The sequence below is a fragment of the Chiloscyllium plagiosum genome, unplaced genomic scaffold, assembly GCF_037043375.1.
Source record: "Chiloscyllium plagiosum isolate Xiang-an unplaced genomic scaffold, Cpla_swu_hap1 HiC_scaffold_5, whole genome shotgun sequence".
NCBI classification, from domain to species: Eukaryota; Metazoa; Chordata; class Chondrichthyes; order Orectolobiformes; family Hemiscylliidae; genus Chiloscyllium; species Chiloscyllium plagiosum.
Genome location: NW_028270143.1, coordinates 132,549,268 through 132,574,855, shown reverse-complemented (window position 1 = coordinate 132,574,855; position 25,588 = coordinate 132,549,268). Strand labels below are relative to the sequence as shown.

At 45.6% G+C, this 25,588-nt stretch overlaps 1 protein-coding gene across 3 annotated transcripts in view; it reads left to right on the top strand.

Annotated features, from left to right (window-relative positions):
* oplah (5-oxoprolinase, ATP-hydrolysing) overlaps nucleotides 1-25,588 on the top strand; it is a 74,862-nt gene that overhangs the window by 35,090 nt on the left and 14,184 nt on the right. For all 3 annotated transcript variants that reach the window (XM_043690964.2, XM_043690961.2, XM_043690962.2), the window contains 5 exons: nucleotides 1,184-1,296; nucleotides 5,953-6,104; nucleotides 6,426-6,586; nucleotides 11,597-11,698; nucleotides 13,167-13,341. In XM_043690964.2, coding sequence (XP_043546899.2) covers nucleotides 1,184-1,296; nucleotides 5,953-6,104; nucleotides 6,426-6,586; nucleotides 11,597-11,698; nucleotides 13,167-13,341 — 703 coding nt within the window. The remainder of the gene's footprint in view (nucleotides 1-1,183; nucleotides 1,297-5,952; nucleotides 6,105-6,425; nucleotides 6,587-11,596; nucleotides 11,699-13,166; nucleotides 13,342-25,588) is intronic.

Sequence of the window (25,588 nt, the reverse complement as noted above, 5' to 3'; positions counted from 1 at the left end):
GGAGAGGTAAATGGGAGGGGGGTGGGGCTGTGGGGAAGGTAGCTGAGAGTGTGATAGGTAGATGGAGGTGGGGGTAAAGGTGATAGGTCAGAGAGGAGGCTGGAGCAGATAAATGGGAAGGAAGTTCAACAGGTAGGACAGGTCATGAGGATGGTGCTGAGCTGAAAGTTTGGAACTGGGATAAGGTGGGGGGAAGGGGGAAGGGAAAATGAGGAAACTGGTGAAATCCATATTGATGCCATACGGTTGGAGGGTCCCAAGGCGAAAGATGAGGCGTTTTTCCTCCAGGCGGTCGGGTGTAAGGGAGTGGCAGTGGAGGAGGCCCAGGACCTGCGTGTCCTCAGCAGAGTGGGAGGGGAGATGAAGTGTTTGGCTATGGGGCGGTGGGGTTGATTGGTGCAGGTGTCCCGGAAATGTTCTCTGAAGCGCTCTGCAAGTAGGCGTCCAGTCTCCTCCATGTAGAGGAGAGCATCAGGAGCAACGGTCTGTCTATGACTGTATCGGTAAGAGTAACCACTGCACAGACCTTGTGAAGAGAAAGTCCTCTCTTCACACTCCATCGTATTGTGTGGCACCATAACCATGCTAAATGGGACAGACTTTGAACAGATCTAGCAACTCAAGACTGAGCATCCATGACCCACTGTGGGCCATCAACAGCAGCAGAATTGAACTCCAGTACAATCTGTAACCTTATGGCCCACTCAACCATTACCATCAAGCCAGGGGATCAACCCTGGTTCAATGGAGAGTGCAGGAGGGCATGCCAGGAGCAGAATTAGGAATGCCTGAAGATGAAGTGTCAACGTAGTGAAGCCACCAAACAGGACTACTTGCATGTCAAACAGCATAAGCAGTAATAATAGGATGTGATCTAAATCTGATATAGGAGCTGGAGACTAATATGTGATTGTGACTGGGCCCAAGTATCACAGACAGCCACAGATCCACTGCAGTGTGTGGAACTTGTACCCTTACCGGGGATGACAATTTCTGTAGCTTCACTGAAGTCTACACCACACAGTGTGCTGTTGGTGGATAGAGCCCCACATGCAGTGTTCCTTCTTCATCTGTTGGTGTCAGGGTCCTGAGGAAATTTCAATATGCAGAGCTATATTGCGGGTTTGAAACCATAGTCACCACTCTTGCAGGTCAAACTCCCTCTTTCCTTATTGGTCGGCAGGTGGTAAAGTGTTACTTTGATGAGGGTTATCTCGACACCGCTGTATACCTCCTGGAGGATCTGTCGTGTGATCACACAATTCCTGGACCTGCAATCATCATTGATAAAAACAGGTAGGGTGCGTGTGTGTGTCCTTCCCCAGAGCACATAAATGAAGCAGATGGATTTTTGTGATAATCAAAATTATCTCACGCTCACCAACAAATCTCTAATTTTTTTTGACATTGAATTGAAATTCCTCTTGTTGCTGTAATAGGATGTGAATCCATGTTCCTTGAGCACTGGCCCCAGGAGTGGTTCTAGTCCAGTGACATTACAGTTAGGCCTCACGACCATACACACCTCTTCTGATTGTATAACCCTTCGAATCATCTGCAGTGTTCAAGTTGTAACCTCTTTGTTTCACATGGCTCAGACTTTGTGACAAAGTTCCAATGAAGTGCTCAGTGATGTTTTATGGAGTTAACGGTGCTAGGTAAATGCAAGGTGTTATAGAGTCATAGAGATGTACAGCATGGAAACAGACCCTCCAGTCCAACCCATCCATGCCGACCAGATATCCCAACCCAATCTAGTCCTACCTGTCAGCACCCGGCCCATATCCCTCCAAACACTTCCTCTTCATATACCCATCCAAATGCCTCTTAAATGTTGCAATTGTACCAGCCTCCACCACATCCTCTGGCAGCTCATTCCATACATGTACCACCCTCTGCGTGAAAAAGTTGTCCCTTAGGTCTCTTTTATATCTTTCCCCTCTCATCCTAAACCTATGCCCTCTAGTTCTGGACTCCCCCAACCCCAGGGAAAAGACTTTGTCTATTTATCCTATCCATGCCCCTCATAATTTTGTAAACCTCTATAAGGTCACCCCTCAGCCTCTGACGCTCCAGGGAAAACAGCCCCAGCCTGTTCAGCCTCTCCCTGTAGCTCAGATCCACCAACCCTAGCAAAATCCTTGTAAATCTTTTCTGAACCCTTTCAAGTTTCACAACATCTTTCCGATAGGAAGGAGACCAGAATTGCACACAATATTCCAATAGTGGCCTAACCAATGTCCTGTACAGTCGCAACATGACCTCCCAACTCCTGTACTCAATACTCTGACCAATAAAGGAAAGCATACCAAACGCCTTCTTCACTATTCTATCTACCTGCGACTCCACTTTCAAGGAGCTATGAACCTGCACTCCAAGGTCTCTTTGTTCAGCAATACTCCCTAGGACCTTACCATTAAGTGTATAAGTCCTGCTAAGATTTGCTTTCCCATAATGCAGCACCCCACCTTTATCTGAATTAAACTCCATCTGCCACTTCTCAGCCCATTGGCTCATCTGGTCCAGATCCTGTTGTAATCTGAGGTAACCCTCTTTGCTGTCCACTACACCTCCAATTTTGGTGTCATCTGCAAACTTACGCCGATGGAAGATTCTGAAACTGTTCCATTGGCCTCCGAAATCAGTCTGATGCCATTAACCACGCGGCCGCTACAGCGCCCGCGGCAACAACCGCCGCCGCGGACCATGACGTCACTTCTGCCCCCACCGACCTCGCAGCCTCTGCGATCGCCGCCCAGACAACTGCCTCCACAATCGCCAGAAAGACCATCGCCGACAGATTCGCGGCCTCCGCGGCTATGGGGAATAACGCTCTTTCTGTCGCGCCGCAGCCACTTCCGCCCCCAGTGACATCACTAACCTGCACGACCACAACGCCGCATGTGTCTCCGCCCCACTCCGATCTCTGTCACCACGCTTAACTCCACCCCCACGCCGATCTCTGACACCATGCCTAATCCCGCCCCCACTCCGATATCCGTCACCACGCCCAACTCCGCCCCCACGCCAATCTCCGTCCCCACGCCCAGCTCCAGCCCCACACCAGGTCCTAGCTCCCAGCCCTGCCGTGTTTTCACCATCCCTCTAGAACTACCCCTCTCTGAGGATGAAAGATCAGTCCTTAGCAGAGGCCTCACCTTCATTCCCCTACGCTCTCGGATTAACGAGTTCAACACACGGCGTGACATCGAACAATTCTTCCGCCGCCTTCGCCTCCGTGCCTACTTCTTCAACCAAGACTCTCGCCCACCCTCTGACGACCCCTTCTCCCGCCTCCAACACACCCCATCCACCTGGACACCCCGTGCTGGCCTCTTACTCGCCCTCGATCTCTTCATAGCCAACTGCCGCCGCGACATTAACCGCCTCAACTTCTCCAACCCTCTCACCCACTGCAACCTCTCGCCCTCGGAACGTGCAGCCCTCCACTCCCTCCGTTCCAACCCCAACCTCACTATCAAACCGGCAGACAAGGGAGGCACGGTAGTAGTTTGGCGCACCGACCTTTACACTGCTGCGGCTAAACGCCAGCTCGCGGATACCTCCTCCTACTGCCCCCTTGACCATGACCCCATCTCCCACCACCAAACCATTATCTCCCAGACTATCCATAACCTCACCACCTCAGGGGATCTCTCATCCACCGCCTCCAACCTCATAGTCCCACAACCCTGCACCGCCCGTTTCTACCTCCTGCCCAAAATCCACAAACCTGACTGCCCCGGCCGACCCATTGTCTCAGCCTGCTCCTGCCCCACCGAACTCATCTCTGCATACCTCAACACTGTCTTGTTCCCCTTAGTCCAAGAACTCCCCACCTACGTTCGGGACACCACCCACGCCCTCCACCTCCTCCATGATTTTCGCTTCCCCGGTCACCAACGCCTTATCTTCACCATGGACATCCAGTCCCTGTACACCTCCATCCCCTATCACGAAGGACTCAAAGCCCTCCGCTTCTTCCTTTCCCGCCGTACCAACCAGTACCCTTCCACTGACACCCTCCTTCGACTGATTGAACTGGTCCTCACCCTGAACAACTTCTCTTTCCAATCCTCCCACTTCCTCCAAACGAAAGGAGTAGCCATGGGCACCCCCATGGGCCCCAGCTATGCCTGCCTCTTCGTAGGATATGTGGAACAGTCCATCTTCCGCAACTACACTGGCACCACCCCCCACCTTTTCCTCCGCTACATCGATGACTGTATCGGCGCTGCCTCGTGCTCCCACGTGGAGGTTGAACAGTTCATCCACTTTACCAACATCTTCCACCCTGACCTCAAATTCACCTGGACAGTCTCAGACTCCTCCCTCCTCTTTCTAGACCTTTCCATTTTTATCTCGGGTGACCGAATCAACATGGACATTTGCTATAAACCGACCGACTCCCACAGCTACTTAGACTACACCTCCTCCCACCCTGCCCCCTGTAAAAACGCCATCCCATATTCTAAATTCTTTCGTCTCCGCCGCATCTGCTCCCAGGCGGACCAGTTCCAAAACCGTCCAACCCAGATGGCCTCCTTCTTCAAAGACCGCAATATCCCCCCAGACGTGGTTGACGATGCCCTCCACCGCATCTCCTCCACTTCCTGCTCCTCCGCCCTTGAGCCCCGCCCCTCCAACCGCCACCAGGACAGAACCCCACTGGTCCTCACCTACCACCCCACCAACCTCCATATACAGTGTATCATCCGCCGTCATTTCCGCCACCTCCAAACGGACCCCACCACCAAGGATATATTTCCCTCCCCTCCCCTATCAGCGTTCCAAAAAGACCACTCCCTCCATGACTCCCTCGTCAGGTCCACACCCCGCAACAACCCAACCTCCAATCCTGGCACCTTCCCCTGTAACCACAAGAAATGTAAAACTTGCGCCCACACCTCCCCCCTTACTTCCCTCCAAGGCCCCAAGGAATACTTCCATATCTGCCACAAATTCACCTGCACCTCCACACACATCATTTATTGCATCCGCTGCACCCAATGTGGCCTCCTCTATATTGGGGAGACAGGCCGCCTACTTGCAGAACGTTTCAGAGAACACCTCTGGGACACCCGGACCAACCACCCCATGGCTCAACACTTCAACTCCCCCTCCCACTCCACCAAGGACATGCAGGTCCTTGGACTCCTCCATCACCAGACCATAGCAACACGACGGTTGGAGGGAGAGCGCCTCATCTTCCGCCTAGGAACCCTCCAACCACAAGGGATGAACTCAGATTTCTCCAGTTTCCTCATTTCCCCTCTCCCCACTTTGTCTCAGTCAAATCCCTCGAACTCAGCACCGCCTTCCTAACCTGCAATCTTCTTCCTGACCTCTCCGCCCCCACCCCACTCCGGCCTATCACCCTCACCTTGACCTCCTTCCACCTATCGCATTTCCAACGCCCCTCCCCCAAGTCCCTCCTCCCTACCTTTTATCTTAGCCTGCTGGACACACTTTCCTCATTCCTGAAGAAGGGCTTATGCCCGAAACGTCGATTCTCCTGTTCCTTGGATGCTGCCTGACCTGCTGCGCTATCCCTAATCAGCCCTTGCCTTTCCAAATACATGTACATCCTGTCCCTCACGATTCCCTCCAACAACAACTGGCCCACCACCGAGGTCAGGCTCACCGATCTATAGTTCCCTGGCTTGTCTTTACCACCCTTCTTAAACAGTGGTACCACATTTGCCAACCTCCAGTCTTCTGGTACCTCACCTGTGACTAGCGATGATACAAATAACTCAGCAAGAGGCCCAGCAATTACTTCTGTAGCTTCCCACAGAGTTCTCGGGTACACCTGATCAGGTCCTGGGGGTTTATCCACCTTTAACCGTTTCAAGACATCCAGCACTTCCTCCTCTGTAATCTGGACATTTTGCAAGATGTCACCATCTATTTCCCAACAGTCTATCAGTTCTCTTCCTTTCCACTTTGCAGCACCATCCTGGTTGAAGCAGACTGTATCGCTGGTGTTACCCAGCTCGGTGATATCCAGATCACTATCGGCAGTGGGAAGCCACAGATTGTCGGACCCAAACTGGACACAATCCAGCTCTCCATCTTTTCACATCGCTTCATGAGCATCGCAGGTACAACTGACAGGAATAGAGAGGGATTAGACCGTTGGATTCATGTAAGATAATGTCATATATCTCTATCTTCCTTCAGTGAGGATGTGATGGTTTATTGATTTGAGAATGTGGAATAAACAGCAGTAACCTGATATCTCAGCCTAGTCAGTGAGAATAAAACACAATCCTTCCAGAGAGTGTACAAGACATATAGGTAGTAATTAGATTCATAGCAGGAGCTCATTCAGGAGATGGTTCATTTACCCTTCTGCAGTCATATGTGACTGATTTGCCCCCTGGGATTGACTGGTTAATCCTCACTGGGTTCTCTCCTTACAGAGCAGATGGGTCGTATCCTACAGAGAACAGCCATCTCCACCAATATCAAGGAGCGACTGGACTTCTCTTGCGCTCTGTTTGGCCCCACAGGGGGCCTGGTGTCGAACGCCCCCCACATCCCTGTGCACCTGGGAGCCATGCAGAAGACTGTGCAGTTCCAGGTAAGGTCAGAGTTCAACAAGGAGCCTCAGTGGGGGCAGGACAGGGGCAGTGACTTTACCATAGTCATAGCTCCTCTGTAGTAGTGGTATCCCAGTAGAAACTGTGGGACTGGGGACGTCTAATCTCCGCACTTAATGGAAAATCCAATTCTATTTTGATAGACAAAGGAGTGGAGGGGTCATGGAATAAACAAGGAGGTTGGAGCAGTCACCAGAACCAGATCAAACATGGTCTTATTGAATCATGGTGCAGGCTCAAGGGGCCAAATGGTCACTTCTGCTGTTAGGTTCTAGCGGGTGCTAGAAATTTGAAATAACAATAGAAATTGATGGAACATCTCAGCAGGTCCAGCAGCATTTGTGGAGAGAGAAGCCAAGTTACCTCACCAAGTCTGATATAACTTCAGATTATTCCCTACCAGTCTGGCCAAGGATTGTCCTATTGCACATCCCAGAGATTCACACTTCCCTTTTGTAAAATGTTTTGTAAAATAGGGGTTGATGGGAAGGGTGAGAGCAGTAACAAATTAAAAATACTATACATGAATGCACGAAGCATTAGACATAAGATGGATGAGCTTGAGGCTCTTTTGGAAATTGGCAGATACGATATTGTGGGGATAACTGAGACGTGGCTTCAAGTGGACAGGGCCTGGGAAATGAATATTCAAGGCCAAACGTGCTATCGTAAGGACAGACTGACGGGCAGATGGGGTGGGGTGGCCATGTTGGTAAGGGAGGATATTCAGTCCCTTGCGAGGGGGGACCTAGAGTCAGGGGATGTAGAGTCAGTGTGGATAGAGCTGCGAAATACTAAGGGTAAAAAGACCCTGTTGGGAGTCATCTACAGGCCCCCAAACAGTAGTCTGGATGTCGGATGTAAGTTAAATCAGGAGCTGAAATTGGCCTGTCATAAAGATGTCACTACAGTTGTTATGGGGGATTTTAACATGCAGGTAGACTGGGAGAATCAGGATGATATTGGACCTCAAGAAAGAGACTTTGTGGAGTGCCTCAGAGATGGATTCTTAGAGCAGCTGGTGCTGGAGCCGACCAGGGAGAAGGCAATTCTAGATCTGATATTGTGTAACGAACCAGAATTGATCAGAGACCTTGAAGTGAAGGAGCCATTGGGAAGTAGTGACCATAATACATTAAGCTTCAATCTGCAATTTGAGAGGGAGAGGGTACAGTCGGAAGTGACAGTACTTCTGTTGAATAAAGGGAACTATGGAGCTATGAGGGAGGAGCTGGCCAAAATTCAATGGTGCAATACCTTAGCAGGGATGACCGTGGAGGAACAATGGCGGATATTTCTGTGTATAATGCAGAAGTTGCAGGATCAGTTCATTCCTAAAAGGAAGAAAGATCCCAGGAGGAGGCATGGGCGGCCGTGGCTGACGAGGGAAGTTAAGAAACATATAAAGTTAAAAGAGAAAAAGTATAACATAGCAAAGATAAGTGGGAAAACTGAGGACTGGGAAGCTTTTAAAGAGCAACAGAGGATTACTAACAGGGAAATACGCAGAGGAAAAATGAGGTACGAAGGTAAATTGGCCAATAATATAAAGGAGGATAGTAAAAGCTTTTTTAGTTATGTGTAAGGCAAAAAAATGGTTAGGACAAAAATTGGGCCCTTGAAGACAGAAACAGGGGAATATATTACGGGGAACAAAGAAATGGCAGAGGAATTAAATGGGTACTTCAAATCAGTGTTCACTTGGGAAGACACAAGCAATCTCCCTGAGGTAACAGTGGCTGAAGGACCTGAACTTAAGGGAATTTATATTTGCCAGGATTTGGTGTTGGAGAGACTGTTAGGTCTAAAGGTTGATAAGTCTCCGGGGCCTGATGGTCTGCATCCCAGGGTACTGAAGGAGGTGGCTCGGGAAATCGTGGATGCGTTGGTGATTATTTTCCAGGGTTCGATAGATTCGGGGTCGGTTCCTGAGGATTGGAGGGTGGCTAATGTTATACCACTTTTTAAGAAAGGTGGGAGAGAGAAAGCAGGAAATTATAGACCAGTTAATCTGATCTCAGTGGTGGGAAAGATGCTGGAGTCTATTATAAAGGATGAAATTACGGCACATCTGGATAGTAGTAACAGGATAGGACAGAGTCAGCATGGATTTATGAGGGGGAAATCATGCTTGACTAATCTTCTGGAATTTTTTGAGGATGTAACTCTGAAGATGGACGAGGGAGATCCAGTAGATGTAGTGTACCTGGACTTTCAGAAAGCTTTTGATAAAGTCCCACACAGGAGGTTAGTGAGTAAAATTAGGGTGCATGGTATTGGGGGCAAAGTACTAGATTGGATTGAAAATTGGTTGGCTGATAGGAAACAAAGGGTAGTGATAAACGGCTCCATTTCGGAATGGCAGGCAGTGACCAATGGGGTACCGCAGGGATCCGTGCTGGGACTGCAGCTTTTTACAATATATGTTAATGATATAGAAGATGGTATCAGCAATAACATTAGCAAATTTGCTGATGATACAAAGCTGGGTGGAAGGATGAAATGTGATGAGGATGTTAGGAGATTACAGGGTGATCTGGACAAGTTAGGTGAGTGGTCAGATGCATGGCAGATGCAGTTTTAGGTGGATAAATGTATGGTTACCCACTTTGGTGGCAAGAACAGGAAGGCAGATTACTACCTCAATGGAATCAATTTAGGTAAAGGGGCAGTACAGAGAGATCTGGGTGTTCTTGTACACCAGTCAATGAAGGCAAACATGCAGGTACAGCAGGTAGTGAAGAAGGCTAATAGCATGCTGGCCTTCATAACAAGAGGAATTGAGTATAGAAGCAAAGAGGTGCTTCTGCAACTGTACAGGGCCCTGGTGAGACCACACCTGGAGTACTGCATGCAGTTCTGGTCTCCAAATTTGAGGAAAGACATTCTGGCTATTGAGGGAGTGCAGCGTAGGTTCACGAGGTCAATTCCTGGAATGGTGGGATTACCTTACATTGAAAGACTGAAGCGACTGGGCTTGTATACCCTTGAGTTTAGAAGACTGAGAGGGGATCTGATTGAGACATATAAGATTATTAAAGGATTGGACACTCTGGAGGCAGGAAACATGTTTCCGCTGATGGGTGAGTGCCGAACCAGAGGACACAGCTTAAAAATACGGGGTAGACCATTTAGGACAGAGATGAGGAGAAACCTCTTCACCCAGAGAGTGGTGGCTGTGTGGAATGGTCTGCCCCAGAGGGCAGTGGAGGCCCTGTCTCTGGATTCATTTAAGAAAGAGTTGGATAGAGCTCTCAAAGATAGTGGAATCAAGGGTTATGGAGATAAGGCAGGAACAGGATACTGATTAGGAATGATCAGCCATGATCATGTTGAATGGCGGTGCAGGCTCGAAGGGCTGAATGGCCTACTCCTGCACCTATTCTCTATTGTCTATTGTCTTCTAAAATCATGTAGAATGATACAGACCATTCATCCTTTTGAGTCTGCACTAGCTCTGAGAGTCCATACTGTTAGTCCTACTCCTCCCAATTTTTTCCCATAGGCCAGTTTTAAAAAATCCCCTTCAAACATTTATTTAAATCCCTTTTAAAAGTAATTATTGAATCTACCTCCACTGCCCTTTCAGGCAGTACGTTCCAACTTTCAACAGACTCATTGCATGAATAGATGTTTTCTTATTTTACGTCTGGTTCTTTTTGTCAACCATTTGAAATCTGTGCCCTCCTCCCACTGCTAACAATTTCTGTGTACTCCCTCATGACCTTTTCCTGCATGAAATAAATTAACATAAGAACAAGGTACAAAAATGGGCCATTTGACCCACTATACAAAAAGCATGTCCATAGTGTCTCTTACCAATTTTCATAGAGGCACTGCATAAAGCATTCCGGCTCCATCATAACTTGGTGCAGCAACTGCTCTGCTGAGGAGTGCAGGAAACTACAGAGAGTTGTGAACACAGCCCAGGGCATCACACAAACCACCATTCAATCTGTTCACTCCATCCACATTTCTACCTGCCTTGGAAAGGCAGACAACATCATCAAAGACCCCTCCCACCCCGCTTATAATCTCTTCCAACTTCTTCCGTCAAGGCAGAAGATACAAACGTTTAAACACATGTATCAACAGATTCAAGGAGAGCTTCTTCCCAGCTGTTATTAGGCTTCTGAATGGGCCTCTCAAATTTTAAATTTAATGCTGATCTTACTGTTTGTGCACCTTCTTTGCAGCTGTAACATTGTATTCCTCACTATGTTCTACTACCTTCATGCACTTTGTATGGTATGACCTGCCTATACTGTATGGAAAACAAAACTTCACTGCACCCAAATACATGTGACAATAATAAATCAAATCAAAAATAAGATTGTGGCTGATCTGCTTTAAACCTCACCTCTACATTCCTGCACAACCCTGACAATCTTTCATTCTCTTGGGAATCAAGAGTATCAACCTCTGCCTTAAAAACATTTAAAGATTCTGCATCCACTGACTGTATCACTTCAGTTTTTGTTCTGCTCAGTGAGATTTATTCTTTGCCCATCACTCAATGAGCTCCATCATCCCTGGAACCATTTGAATTCTCTCCAAGAAATGGATACCCTTTCTAAAGTACAGTGACTAGAATGTGACACAGTACTCCAGCCTAACAGATGATCTAAAATGGTTTACCATAACCTTGTTTTTGGAATCTATGTCTCTATTCAAAAAGACATGTACTTTTTAAATGTGTTTTTTATCTAGACTAGCCAACAGTTATTTCTTGTAAACCTCGTCCCCACCTGTTTTACCTCGTCCTGTGCTGTTTTTGTAATCAGCACAAGCAAAGGACCATTCTCAGCTGTGAAGCCCACTGCAGCCAATCAGCCCACTTGTGTTACCCAATGAGTGAGCTTGCTCATGAAGTCTCACTGTTTTTAAGCTGGTTGGCTGGGCAGCAAGGGAGGAAGATGAAAGGGTTCTGAGATTGGCAAAATGTCTGGACTCCATCTGATGTCTGTGTGAACCTTCTCTCCCCCTGACAGATTAATCATTTAGGTGATGACCTGAAAGAAGGTGATGTCATCCTGAGCAATCATCCCAGTGCAGGCGGCAGCCATCTTCCGGACCTGACAGTCATCACTCCGGTAAGATCTACAACTGCCTCCGATACTAGACCCAACCATCTAGAAGGACAAGGGCAGGAGATACATGGGAACACCACCTCCCACCCCTGCAAATTCCCCTCCAAGCCACTCACCATCCTGACTTGGAAGTATATCACCGTTCCTTCACTGTCAATGGGCCACAATCCTGGAATTCCCTCCCTCAGGGTCTTTGTGGGTCAACCCACAGCACAAGGACTGCAGCGGTTCAAGAAGGCAGTTCACCCCCACCTTCTCAAGCGGCTATTAGGGACGGGCAATAAATGGTGATTTGGTCAGCAAGGCCTGCATTCCTTGCATCCCAACTCAAAAAACAAAGGTGCAAAGGACTCATTGGACAGGGTCTGCATTTATTTAAGTGGTAGAGGTCTAAGTGAAACTTGGACATGGTCCCTGATGGATACTCAATCTTATCAAACACTCCCATGAGAAGAACAGCATGGGTGTTAAATACTTAATAAAACTCACTCTACTTATTTAAACTGAAAGTAAAGCTGCCTTGATTCTGTTCCCATCAAAGTCTAGAGTAGAGTGGTGCTGGAAAAGCACAGCAGGTCAGGCAGCATCTGAGGAGCATGCCTGACCTGCTATGCTTTTCCAGCACCACTCTAATCTAGACCCTGGTTTCCAGCATCTGAGGTCCTCACGTTTGCCTCTGTTCCCATCAAACACTCCCCAGGACAGGTAGAGCACGGGATTAGATACAGTGTAAAGTTCCCTCTACACTGCTGTCCCCCATCAAACACTCCCAGGACAGGGACAGCACAGGGTTAGATACAGAGTAAAGCTCTCTCTACACTGTCCTCCATCAAACACTCCCAGGACAGGGACAGCACAAGATTAGATAATCACTCCCAGGACAGGGACAGCATGAAGTTAGATACAGAGTAAAGCTCCCTCTACGTTGTCCCCATCAAACCCTGAGGTTTGACAGAGGTCTTCACAACCAGAAGGGAGAAACAGTCCTTATAGATGGAAGGGTTAGCAATCAATGGCCACTCATTTATCGTGATTGGCAAAGACACCAGAGATGACCAGGAGAATATTTTTATACGCTGTGAGTGTTTAGGATCCGGATTCTACTGTCTGGGAGCATGGTGGGAGCCAATTTGATCATGACTTTCGAAAAGGAATCTGCCTCTAAGCTGCACAGACAATTTACAGGCCTGCAGAGAATGGACAGAAAGTTGCTCTTGCAGATGGATCAAACCCTCCTTTGCTGCAGTTGTACTATCATCTTGTTGTCATAATGTTGATACTTGGGGTTCTGCTGTGCAAAGATATGGCTGTTGCATTTTCTACATTACAACCATGACAACACTTCAGAGTGCTGCTTTGGCTGTAAAGAGAACCAGGACAACATCCTGAGGTTGTGGGAGGTGCTATGAAAGTGCAGGCTAGTATTTCTTTGTTTAACTTGGATATTCCTCTTGATTATTATCTTGGGCAGGTTTTTCGAAAAGGCGTTTCTCATGCGGTGTTTTTTGTAGCGAGCCGAGGGCACCACGCTGACATTGGCGGCATCACCCCTGGCTCCATGCCACCTCACTCCAAGTTGTTGCAAGAGGAAGGAGCTGTCTTCATTTCGTTCAAGCTGGTGAAGGATGGGGTCTTCCAGGAGGAGGGTGAGTAGGGGCATTGAATCTCTCGCACTGCTCTGTTAATGTTCTCATTCAGCTCGGCCCCACTCGATTGAGCAATCGGCCCTCAGTGATATAGGAGGGTAGGGGTGGGAGTGAACCAAATCATCCAGCTTCAGTCTGTATTGAGTGACTCCTCCGCCACTTCCCTTCCTCCTATTGCCCTGACCCCTTCAGTGCGTGTGGATGTCTAATAGGAGCCCTCAAATTTGAGAATTAATTCATCAAAAGATTGTCTGCTGCTTTTTCTGTTTCGGTAAATTACATTTGTGCCCTACAGACAAAACTACTGACCCGAAAAGTGGCAATTTCTGTGATAAATTGCAGTGAGGAGTAGGAGGAGGCCATTCAGCCCCTCAAACCTGTTCTTCAATTCAATTAGATCCATTTACCCAGATAGGATTTAAATGTCTTCATCCTTTCAACCAACCAAAATCTAGCAGTTCTTATGCTAACCTGAAACATTAACTCTGTGTCTCTCTCTGTCTCTCTACAGATTTGGGACAGACCTGCTGAGTTTCTCCAGCGCTTTGATTTTTATTTCAGAAGTTGATCTATCTCTGTCTTGAAAGTTCCAATCAACCCCCACTGACTTTCTCAGGGGAGAGATTTCCAGATTTCCACTGCCCTCTGCTTCCTGAATAACCTGTGAATGGCCTTCCTTGATTTTAAGATGAACTCTTACCCCACCGACAGAACTAGTTTCTGTTTAATGCTGTTGTTTTAATCCCAGCTGATATTAATGTTGGATAAGTCAGATCCCAGAGTGAAACCTTGGTTATAAATCATAAAATTTATTTTTCTTTTGCAATTTGGTTACTGTGGTCGTCAGACACTGAACCTATTCATATGAGGCTGCCAATGTATTTAAAAATAACATAAGGTTATTACAAAAAGAAAGCAAAAAAATACAAAAGATGTATAATATTCAACCCATTTTCCCGGCAATATTCTTTACAGACACTCAACCCCAGTGAAGTATCATGCTTTTCCTTTACTTTAAAATTTATTAATCAGCTGATAAATCCGCAAGCAATGTCTATCATCGAATTTATGCACATTCACCAGTTCTGATTCTCTATCTTACCATTTCTTTCCTGGGACAGACAGACCCACGCTAACTCTTTAATGTTTCCTTACTGAATACTAACAAAACCTCCGAGCTGCTCTGTGGCCCATCTGTTGGAATGAATCTTTTCTTCTGAACTGAAGCAGCTTCTGCCCTCCACCCTCTCCATCTGTTTCCCTCTGGGTCACAAATCGTAACTGAGTAAGCGCTTCAGCATTATCTAGTCAAGTAGCTTGTCCGGCTAGTTAGCTTAAGTCACATGTCTTTCTGGGCATGCTGTTTTGACCCAATGCTGAAAAAAAATGAGTCTCCGACCCATTTTAAAGGACAAGTCATTTTTACAGAACTGGAAAGGAAAACCATTTCCTTCTCAAACATAGGTTCCCAAATAATATTAATATATTCCTTCACTACGCGATTGAATTATTTTATTACCTGAATCCTCTGATCAGATCACCCTTTAATCTTTTGCAGTCAAAGGAACATAGGCCTTTCCAGATAAACAGAAATTTATAGTTAGTAGGTTATTATTCTTTCTACTCTTTAAAAAGCAATTGTACTTCGACTCACATCGTTGCTTTTTGTCTGAACCTGAAGTTCCTGATTCTCAAGAACCAATTAGCTCGCCTTTTAAAATGATGGTGAAATCAGCATCATCACCTTTCCAGGATGTGAATACCAGATTTGAGCAATCTTAATGAAAATATTTTGCCTCGCCTTCTCCCTGGGTATATTGCCAGTGAACTTGAAGATTTGACCTTATGTTATGCACCCACTCAGTAGAGGGAATAAATTCTCATTTTTCACTATTTCAGAATTTCTCATCGTCTCATAAACATTTGCTATGTCACACTCACTGGAATTTAGAAGAATGAGGGGGGGATCTCATAGAAATGTGTAAAATCCTGATGGGAATAGACAGGCTAGGTGTGGGAAGAATCTTCCCGATGCTGGAGAAGTCCAGAAGTAAGGGTCACAGTTTAAGAATAGGAGGTAGGCCATTCAGGACTGAGATGAGGAAGAATTTCTTCACTCGGAGCTGTGAAGCTGTGCAGTTCTCTCCCACAGGAAACTGTTGGGCCAGTTTGTTAGATATATTCAAGAGGGAGCTGGACGTGGCCCTTGGGGCTAAAGAGATTGAAGAGAGGGTGGGAGTGGGATACTGAGATTGCACGATCAGCCGTGATCATATTGAACGGTGGTCCCGGCTCAAAGGGCCAAATGGTCTATAATTGCTCCTATTTTTCATGTTTCTATGTTTTTTTTCTGAACCTTTTCTGCTCCAAGGGGAACAGTCCTAAGTTTTCCATTTTTCATTCGTGATAGAAATTCCTCTTCCCTGGAGCATTCTGGTAGAAATCCTCTAATGCCTTTTCATCTTTCCCGAAATAAGGCTCCCAGAATTTCATTTTAAATTATTTGTTCCCTCCATGTGGGAATTGCTGGCTGGGCCAGCATTTATTGCTCTTGAGAAGGCGGTAGTGAGCTGCCTTCTTGAACCAATGTTGTTCATGTGCTATAGGAAGATCCACATCGTTGTTAGTGAGGGAATTCCAGAATTGTGAGCCAGTGACAGTGAAGTAATGGGGATATATTTCCAAGTCAGGATGGTGAGTGGCTCGGAGCGGAACTTGCAAAGTGTGGTGTTCCCATGCATTCTGTACAGTTCAATAATAGTAACAAATAGGATTATTTTGTTTTTATTATTCTTTTTGTTGATGGGATGTGGGTGTCACTGGGTGAGCCAGCATTTATTGCCCATCCTTTCAACTGAGTGTGTTGCTAGGGCATTTCAGAGGGCTGTTGAGAGTCAGCTGCTGCGCTGTGGGTCTGGAGACAGATGTAGGCCACATGTAGACACATGCCTAAAGGACATTGCCTTCTCTCTGCCTCCACCACCAATGTGTGTTACAAAGTTGAAGCAATCAAGAATGATTTAATGGTTGTATCAGATTTTTCATTCCAGACTTTAATGAATTGAAGTTTCACCGCCCGCCATGATGAGATCCAAACTCCTGTCCCCAGAATGTTCGCCTGGCTTACTAGTCCAGTGATGTTACCATTATGCTACAGCTTCCCCTTGGAGTCACAGATTTGCTATGATGCAAGATAAGGCTATTTGGCCCATTCAGCCTGCACTGGTTCTTTTACCCAGTGTCATTTCCTGCCATTTCCTTATATCCCTGAACACCATTTCCATCCAATGCTCCTCTTGAATGCTTCAGTTGAAGCTGCCTCCCCTACATTTCCAGGCAGTGCGATCCAGACTCTAACTACTCGCCAAGTGAAAAGGTTTTTTTCTCTATCACTCCTTGCTTCATTTAGACGTCGCATTAAGGCTGTTTCCATTTTTTTTCACTTCTACAAATGTGAAAAGCCACTCCACATCTACTCTGTCTAGCCCCTTCCTGAGCCCCATCCCTCTCAGCTGCCTTCTCTTCAGGGAGAACAGTCTCAACATCTTCAATCTACCCTCATCCCTGAAGTTTCTCATTCCAGGAACCAATCCCAAAAATCACTTTCTGCACTCTTTCCAATGCATTCACATCTTTCCTATAATGTGGGGCCCACACCTGTACACAGTACTCCAGCAGAGAATGGACAAATGTCTTGTACAAGTTCACATCATCTCCCTGCAATTGTAATCTCTGCCCTTATTAATAAAGCTGAGGATACTCTCAGCTTTATTAACTGCTCTCTCCCCCTGTCCTGCCACCTTCAATGATCTGTGACTTTTACCCCCAAGATCCTCTGCTCCTCTACCTCTTTTAGAATTTGCACTCTCTATATTGTCTTCCAATGTTCTTCCAACCAAAGTGCATCACCTCACACTTCTCGACATTGAACCCCATTTGCCTTCTCCTTGCCTCCACCACCAATGTGTGTTACAAAGTTGAAGGCATATACTGTACCTTTAAGAGAGAGTGAAAACTGAAAGCTGGCAAGCGCCTGTCATGTGACTGACTCGCAGTAACAGAGTGTGCTGGAAAATTGAAAGATATAGCATTTTATTGTAACCTAGATACCTCAGTTTTTCCACAGCAGTTCGAATTTAACCAATCAGTTTAAATTCTGCCTCACGATACTAAAACCCAATCAAATTTGAATTTTACTGTTTTCACATCATTGAACTAATGAGACGATACGATGTTTGGGGTATAAAAAAAGCAGGCATTTTGGACAGTTAGCCAGAAAGAGCACCAACTGCCATTGAAAGACTGCTATTCACCACACTCTCTGTCAAAGGTCCTTGTTTCACATGAAACATCTTTGCAGTAGAAGACCGAAGACGACCCAGGGAGATCTACAAACAGAGGAAGATCGACACTGGCGATGACAGCCACTGTCTGGTTTGGAAAACATCAAGTTGCTGTAAATTTAATAGGGGCTTTATTGTATCAGTATATTGTTATAGAGTGGGAGATGAATAACAAACCTTTAAGAGAAAGGAGGCTTAGAGTTGTAAGTAGTTGTTGTTTAATTTTCATTCTAGTGTTAAAGAATAAAATTGTTTTTTTTCTTTAAATAATGGAATTTAGGTAGTTCTCTCACTCATACTTTAACAAATTACGAGGCGCGATACGCTTTTCTGTGCGTTTGTTAATTAGCAGAAAGGCTTACCGCCATGTTGTAATACATGTCAGTATCCTTTTTGAGTCCCACACACAGTTTACAATTCTTCCAAGTTTAGTGTCATCTGCAAACTTGGAATTAACCCTCATTAATATTTATGAGGAAAAGCAGGGGTCACAATACTGACCCCTGACCTCTGCTACAAACTTCCCCTATTTTGAAATCTATTCATTGACCAACATTGTATTGAAATGTAGTCTTCAGCTCCCTCATGTATAAACTGGGACAGTGACGATATAAGGGACTGCAAGAAGCAAACCTTTCTGGATTGTGCTCAGGAGAGTTTCTTACAGCAGTATTTAGCCAAAAAAAAAGACAGGATGTATTGTTGGACCTGGTTCTTAGAAATGGGGTGGGCACAGTGGATCAAATGTCAGTGGGGGAACATTGTGGAGACTGTTGTTACAACACCATGGCAAACCTTTCTGTTAATTAACCAAACAACCAGAAAAGCTCACCTCTCCTCATAATCTGTTAAAGAATGAGTGACAGAGAACTCCCAAATTCTACTATTTAAAGAAAATAATATCAATTTCTTCTTTAAGTCGAAAAATGAACATTAAACAAAAGCCATTCACAACTCTAAGCCTCCCTTTCTCTGAACTGCTTATGACCTGCCTCCAATTCTATAACAATATGCTGTTCTAATAAAGCACTTACTAAAATTACATCAACTTAATTTCAAAACCACACAGCGGCTGTCACCTTCAATGTCTTTCTTCTTCTAGATGAAGATCTCCCTGGATTGTCTTAGAACATAGAACATAGAAGAATACAGCGCAGTACAGGCCCTTTGGCCCTCGATGTTGCGCCGATCCAAGCCCACCTAACCTATACTAACCCACTATCCTCCATATACCTATCCAATGCCCGCTTAAATGCCCATAAAGAGGGAGAGTCCACCACTGCTGCTGGCAGGGCATTCCATGAACTTACGACTCGCTGAGTGAAGAACCTACCCCTAACTTCAGTCCTATATCTACCCCCCCTTAATTTAAAGCTATGCCCCCTTGTAATACCCGACTCCATACGCGGGAAAAGGTTCACACTGTCAACCCTATCTAACCCCCTAATCATCTTGTACACCTCAATCAAGTCACCCCAAACCTTCTTTTCTCTAATGAAAACAGCCCCAAGTGTCTCAGTCTATCCTCATACGATCTTCCTTCCATACCAGGCAACATCCTGGTAAACCTCCTCTGCACCCGTTCCAGTGCCTCCACATCCTTCCTATAGTATGGCGACCAAAACTGCACACAATATTCCAGATGCGGCCGCACCAGAGTTTTATACAACTGCATCATGACCTCAGGACTCCGGAACTCAATTCCTCTACCAATAAAAGCCAGTACGCCATATGCCTTCCTCACCGCACTATTTACCTGGGTGGCAACTTTCAGAGATCTGTGTACATGGACACCAAGATCCCTCTGCTCATCCACACTACCAAGTATCCGACCATTAGCCCAGTACCCCATCTTTTTGTTATTCTTCCCAAAGTGAATCACCTCACATTTAGCTACATTGAATTCCATTTGCCACCTTTCTGCCCAGCTCTGCAGCTTCTCTATATCCTGCTGTAACCTGCCACATCCTTCCTCACTGTCAACAACTCCTCCGACTTTCGTATCATCCGCAAACTTGCTCACCCAACCTTCTAACCCCTCTTCCAGGTCATTTATAAAAATGACAAACAGCAATGGTCCCAAAACAGATCCTTGCGGAACACCGCTAGTGACGGCACTCCATGAAGAAACTTTGCCATCAACTACTACCCTCTGTCTTCTTCCAGCCAGCCAATTCCTAATCCAAACCTCCAACTCACCCTCAATGCCTTATCTCCGTATTTTCTGCAGTAGCCTACCATGGGGAACCTTATCAAACGCCTTACTAAAATCCATATATACCACATCTACCGCTTTCCCCTCATCAACCTCCTTCGTCACCTTTTCAAAGAATTCAATAAGGTTTGTGAGGCACGACCTGCCCTTCACAAAACCATGCTGACTATCCTTGATCACATTATTCCTATTCAGATGTGCATAAATCCTATCCCTTACAATTCTCTCTAAGACTTTGCCCACAACAGAAGTGAGACTCACCGGCCTATAGTTACTAGGGTTATCCCTACTCCCCTTTTTGAACAAGGGAACCACATTTGCTATCCTCCAGTCTTCTGGCACTACTCCTGTAGACAAAGAGGACGTAAAAATCAAGGCCAATGGCTCTGCAATCTCCTCCCTTGCTTCCCAGAGAATCCTAGGATAAATGCCATCAGGCCCAGGGGACTTATCTATTTTCACCTTTTCCAGGATTTCCAACACCTCTTCTCTACATACCTCAAAGCCATCCATTCTACTTATTTGTGACTCAGTATTCACATCGACGACAATGCCCTGTTCCTGAGTAAATACTGAAGAAAAGTATTCATTCAGTGTCTCCCCAATCTCTTCCGCCTCCACACGCAACTTCCCACTACTATCCTTGACTGGACCTATTCCTACCCTAGTCATTCTTTTATTCCTAACATACCTATAGAAAGCCTTAGGGTTTTCCCTAATCCTACCGACTAAGGACCTTTCATGTCTCCTCCTTGCTGCTCTTAGCTCTCTCTTCAGGTCCTTCCTGGCTACCCTATAACTCTCAATCGCCCCAATTGAACCTTCACGTCTCATCTTGAGATAGGCCGCCCTCTTCCATTTAACAAGGGATTCCAATTCCTTATTAAACCACGGCTCCCTCGCACGACCCTTTCCTCCCTGCCTGACAGGTACATAATTATCAAGGACACTCAATAGTTGCTCCTTGAACAAGCTCCACATATCATTTACACTCTTGCCTTGGAGTCTACTTTTCCAAGCCACACATCCTAAGTCATGCCTCACCGCATCATAATTTCCCTGACCCCAGCTATAACTCTTGCCCTGTAGTACACACTTATCCCTCTCCATCACGAGAGTAAAAATCACCGAATTATGGTCACTATCCCCAAAGTGCTCACCTACCTCTAATTCTAACACCTGGCCTGGTTCGTTACCCAGAACCAAATCCAGTATGGCCTCACCTCTTGTTGGCCTGTCTACATATTGTGTCAGGAAACTCTCCTGCACACATTGAACAAACACTGACCCATCTAACGAACTTGAGCTATAGCTTTCCCAATCAATATCAGGAAAGTTAAAGTCCCCCATAACCACCACCCTATTACTGTCACTCATCTCCTGAATCACCTTCCCTATCCTTTCTTCTACGTTTCTAGGACTATTGGGAGGCCTGTAAAAGACTCCTAACAGGGTGACCTCACCTTTCCTATTCCGAACCTCAGCCCAAACTACCTCAGATGGCAAGTCCTCATCCATCGTCCTTTCCACCACTGTAATACTATCTTTGACAAGCAATGCCACACCTCCCCCTCTTTTACCCCCACCTCTGACCCTACTAAAACATTTAAATCCTGGAACCTGCAACAGCCAATCCTGTCCCTGTTCTAGCCATGTCTCCGTAATAGCCACAACATCGAAGTCCCAGGTACCAACCCACGCTGCAAGTTCACCTACCTTATTTCGTATACTTCTTGCATTGAAGTATACACACTTCAAGCCACTTTCCTGTTTACAGACACCCTCCTTGGAAATTGATGCCATGTTCCTAACCTCCCTACACTCCAGGCCCTGCACCCTGAAGCTACAATCTGGGTTCCCATGCCCCTGCAGAGTTAGTTTAAACCCCCCCCAAGAGCACTAGCAAACCTCCCCCCAAGGATACTGGTGCCCCTCAGGTTCAGGTGTAGACCATCCTGTTTATAGAGGTCCCACCGTCCCCAGAAAGAACCCCAGTTATCCAAAAACCGGAATCCCTCCCTCCTGCACCATCCCTGTAGCCACACATTTAAGTGTTCTCTTTCCCTATTCCTCGAATCTCTATCACGTGGCACGGGTAACAAACCAGAGACAACAACTCTGTTCGTTCTAACTCTGAGCTTCCAACCTAGCTCCCTGAAAGTCTGTCTAACATCCTCGGCACTCCTCCTACCTATGTCGTTGGTGCCAATATGGACCACGACTTCGGGCTGCTCCCCCTCCCCCTCCAGGACCCGGAAAACACGATCAGAGACATCACGTACCCTTGCACCTGGGAGGCAACATACCAATCGTGAGTCTCTCTCGTTCCCACAAAACCGCCTATCTGTGCCCCTAACTATCGAGTCCCCAATTACTACTGCTCTGCTCTTCTTCACCCTTCCCTTCTGAGTAACGGGGACAGGCTCCGTGCCAGAGACCTGAGCCCCGTTACTTACCCCTGGTAAGTCATCCCCCCCACAAGTATCCAAAACGGTATACTTGTTCTTGAGGGGAATGGCCGCAGGGGGTCCCTGCACTGGCTGCTTCCTCCCAGTCCCCCTCACTGTCACCCATCTATCTGCCTTCTTTGGAGTCTTCTTCCTTTTTACTGTGAAGATGTTTCATATGAAAAGGTACCTTTGATAGAGAGTGTTTCCTAATTTCTTAGTTCTCTCTAGATGGCAGTTGCTCTCTCTCTCTGATTTTCAAAATGCCTGCTTTTTTATACCCCCAGCATCAGATCATCTAATTGGTTCGATGTTGGCAAAACAATAAATTCAAACTCGATTGGTTTTTAGTATTGTGGGGCATAATTTAAACTGGTTAAATTTGAATTATTGTCAAAACAGCAACCAACTCAGGCATCCATTTCACAGCCAAATGTTATATATTTTCAATTTTCCAGTACACTCTGAGACTGCCATTTAGTCATATACACATGCTTGTAATCTCTAAGTTTAGAAAGGCATTCATTCTCTCTTAAAGGTATAGTAAACACCTTCAACTTCATAACACCTCCCCTATTAAGAAAAAATGAACCATCATAATGAAAAGATGACTTTATGTTTTTCTAATTCTTAATCCCATTACAATGAAATACGTAGGCCATTAATCTAAGTTCATATTAATTTCTGCGCACAAGTATATAACATTGGAATCTGTCCAATCTTATTTCTCTTTTTTCCTTTAAGTCTGCGAAAACGTATCTGCTATCACATTTTTATGACCCGCAACATGTACAGTTTGTAAAATAAAAGTCTGTAGCATAAGACTGCAATGAAATAGTCTCATATTTTTGTCTTTAAATCTTTCCAAGAATGTAAGATGATTGTGGACAGTGTACACAACTGTCTTTTGACACATTGTTCGTCACATAAACATTAAAATGTTGTAAGGCCAGTACCAAACTCCATTAAGTCCTTTTTGATGGTAGAGTATTTTCTCTGGTGGGTGTTGAGTTTCTTTGAAAAGTAGCCAATTGGCCGTTCAATTCCATTATCATCTTCCTGTAGCAGTGCAGCTCCATATCCTATATCGCTAGCATTGATTGAAACTTTGAAGGGTTTAAAAACATTTGGTGTAGCTAAAACTAGTGCAGTGGTTAATATTGCTTTTAAATTCTCAAAGGCCTCCCAGCATTGTTCTGTCCACTGAAATTTTATGTTCTTCTTTAGTAAATCTGTTAATGGTGCCACCATGCTGCTGAAGTTTGGAACAAACTTCTGGTAGAATCCGCTTAGACCCAAAAATCAAAGCACCTCTTTCTTTGAGGTTGATTGTGGAAATTCCTCGATGGCCTTTGTCTTTGTGTTTCTTTGGGTCAACCTTCTATGACCATGATATGTCCCAAGAGCGTCACCTCAGCCTTTGCGAATACTGTTTTCTTTAAGTTTATCACCAGTTTTGTTTCTCGTAATCATTCAAAGAATTCTGTAACTGTACCATGTAATCTTTCCATGACTCGCTAAAGATCTCTACATCATCCAGATAAATTTGTTAATCCGGCCACAACTCTGCTCATGAGTCTTTGGAATGTGTTTGGTGCGTTCTTCATTTCAAAGGCATCACTTTGAATTGATATAGCCCATTTGGGGTGACAAGCGCAGAAACTTCTTTCACTTTCTCTGATAAAGGTACCTGACAGTTACCACAAACTGATGTAAGTGATGTAAGTGGCTTGTTCAACTTTCTCTATAGAGTCTTCCAATCTTGTTGTGGTTCTGTTCGCGAGCTGGAAATTTTTGTTGCAAACGTTTTGTCCCCTCTCTAGGTGACATCCTCAGTGCTTGGGCACCTCCTGTGAAGCGCATCTGTGGCTAGATGCATGGCACTCATCCACAAACTCCATCAACAAACACATCGACCTGGACCCAATATACCGGCCACTACAGCGGACAGCTGAAACTGACAACCGGAAGCGGCAGGGACAGGCCCTATAAATGCCAGAGGAAACACCACAGAAGCGCTTCACAGGAGGCTCCCAAGCACTGAGGATGTCACCTAGACAGGGGACGAAACGTTTGCAACAAAAATTTCCAGCTCGTCGAACAGAACCACAACAACGAGCACCCGTGCTACAAATCTTCACCCAAACTTTGTCTTCCAATCTTGGTATTGGGTATGAGTCTGATTTAGTTATGGCGTTGACCTTCCGATAGTCCACACAACATCGTTGACTCCTGTTAGGTTTGGGAACTAACACGATCAGCGAACTCCACCCACTCTGACTTGGTTCGATAAAATCTCCATTGAGCATTACATCCACTTCCTTCTGGACCTGTGTGGCTTTGAGAGGATTAAGTCTGTAGGGGTGTTGTTTTATCAGAACTGCATTCCCTACTTCCACCTCATTGCACAAAAGTATTAGTTCTCCCCATTTTATTCCTGTATATGGCCTTCTACTCCTGGAATAAACCTTTCAACTGGATTCTTTGCTCCTGAGACGGATAGTTCACTAACCTATCCCAGTCCTCAAGGACTTCCTTATTATTTAACATACTTTGAGGCACATCAAACTCCAGACCATCTGGATTTGATTCCTCACTCTGCGGGGCAGAGTGTTTCTCCAGTTCCCTGTCTCTATTATAATCAACATATTCACAGGACATACGCGATAGCATTTTTTTGATCCAGCATCTCTACCAGATAGTTTAACTGACTTAATTTTTTCTCAATTTGATAGGGACCACTAAACTTGGCTTTGAAGGGATCTCCTGCCACTGGTAACAATACTAATACATCATCACCAAGGGAAAATGTCCGAATTTTAGAGTTTTTAATCTGCTACCTACTTCATTCAATGCTGTGCCCTCTTCAGGTGCTGTCTAGCTCACTCACCTACCTGATTTAATCTCTCCTTCACCTCCGATACAGAATCAAAGTGTGATAGTCCTCTCAATTTATCTTTTATTAATTTCAAAGGCCGTCTCACTTCATGTCCAAATATTAACTCAATTCATTTGCAGCATCCCTAATGGCAAACAGTATGAATAGGATACCTTTATCCCAATCATTTTGGTAATCCTGACAGTACACTCTTAACAGTCTTCAGGATCTGATGCCACCTTTCTAAAGCTCCCTGCAATTCAGGATGGCACGCACTTGATTTAAAGTGCTGTATGCCTAAGCTATCCATAACTTCCTTAAACAGTCTAGCAGTAAAATTAGACCCTTGGTCTGACTGAATCTC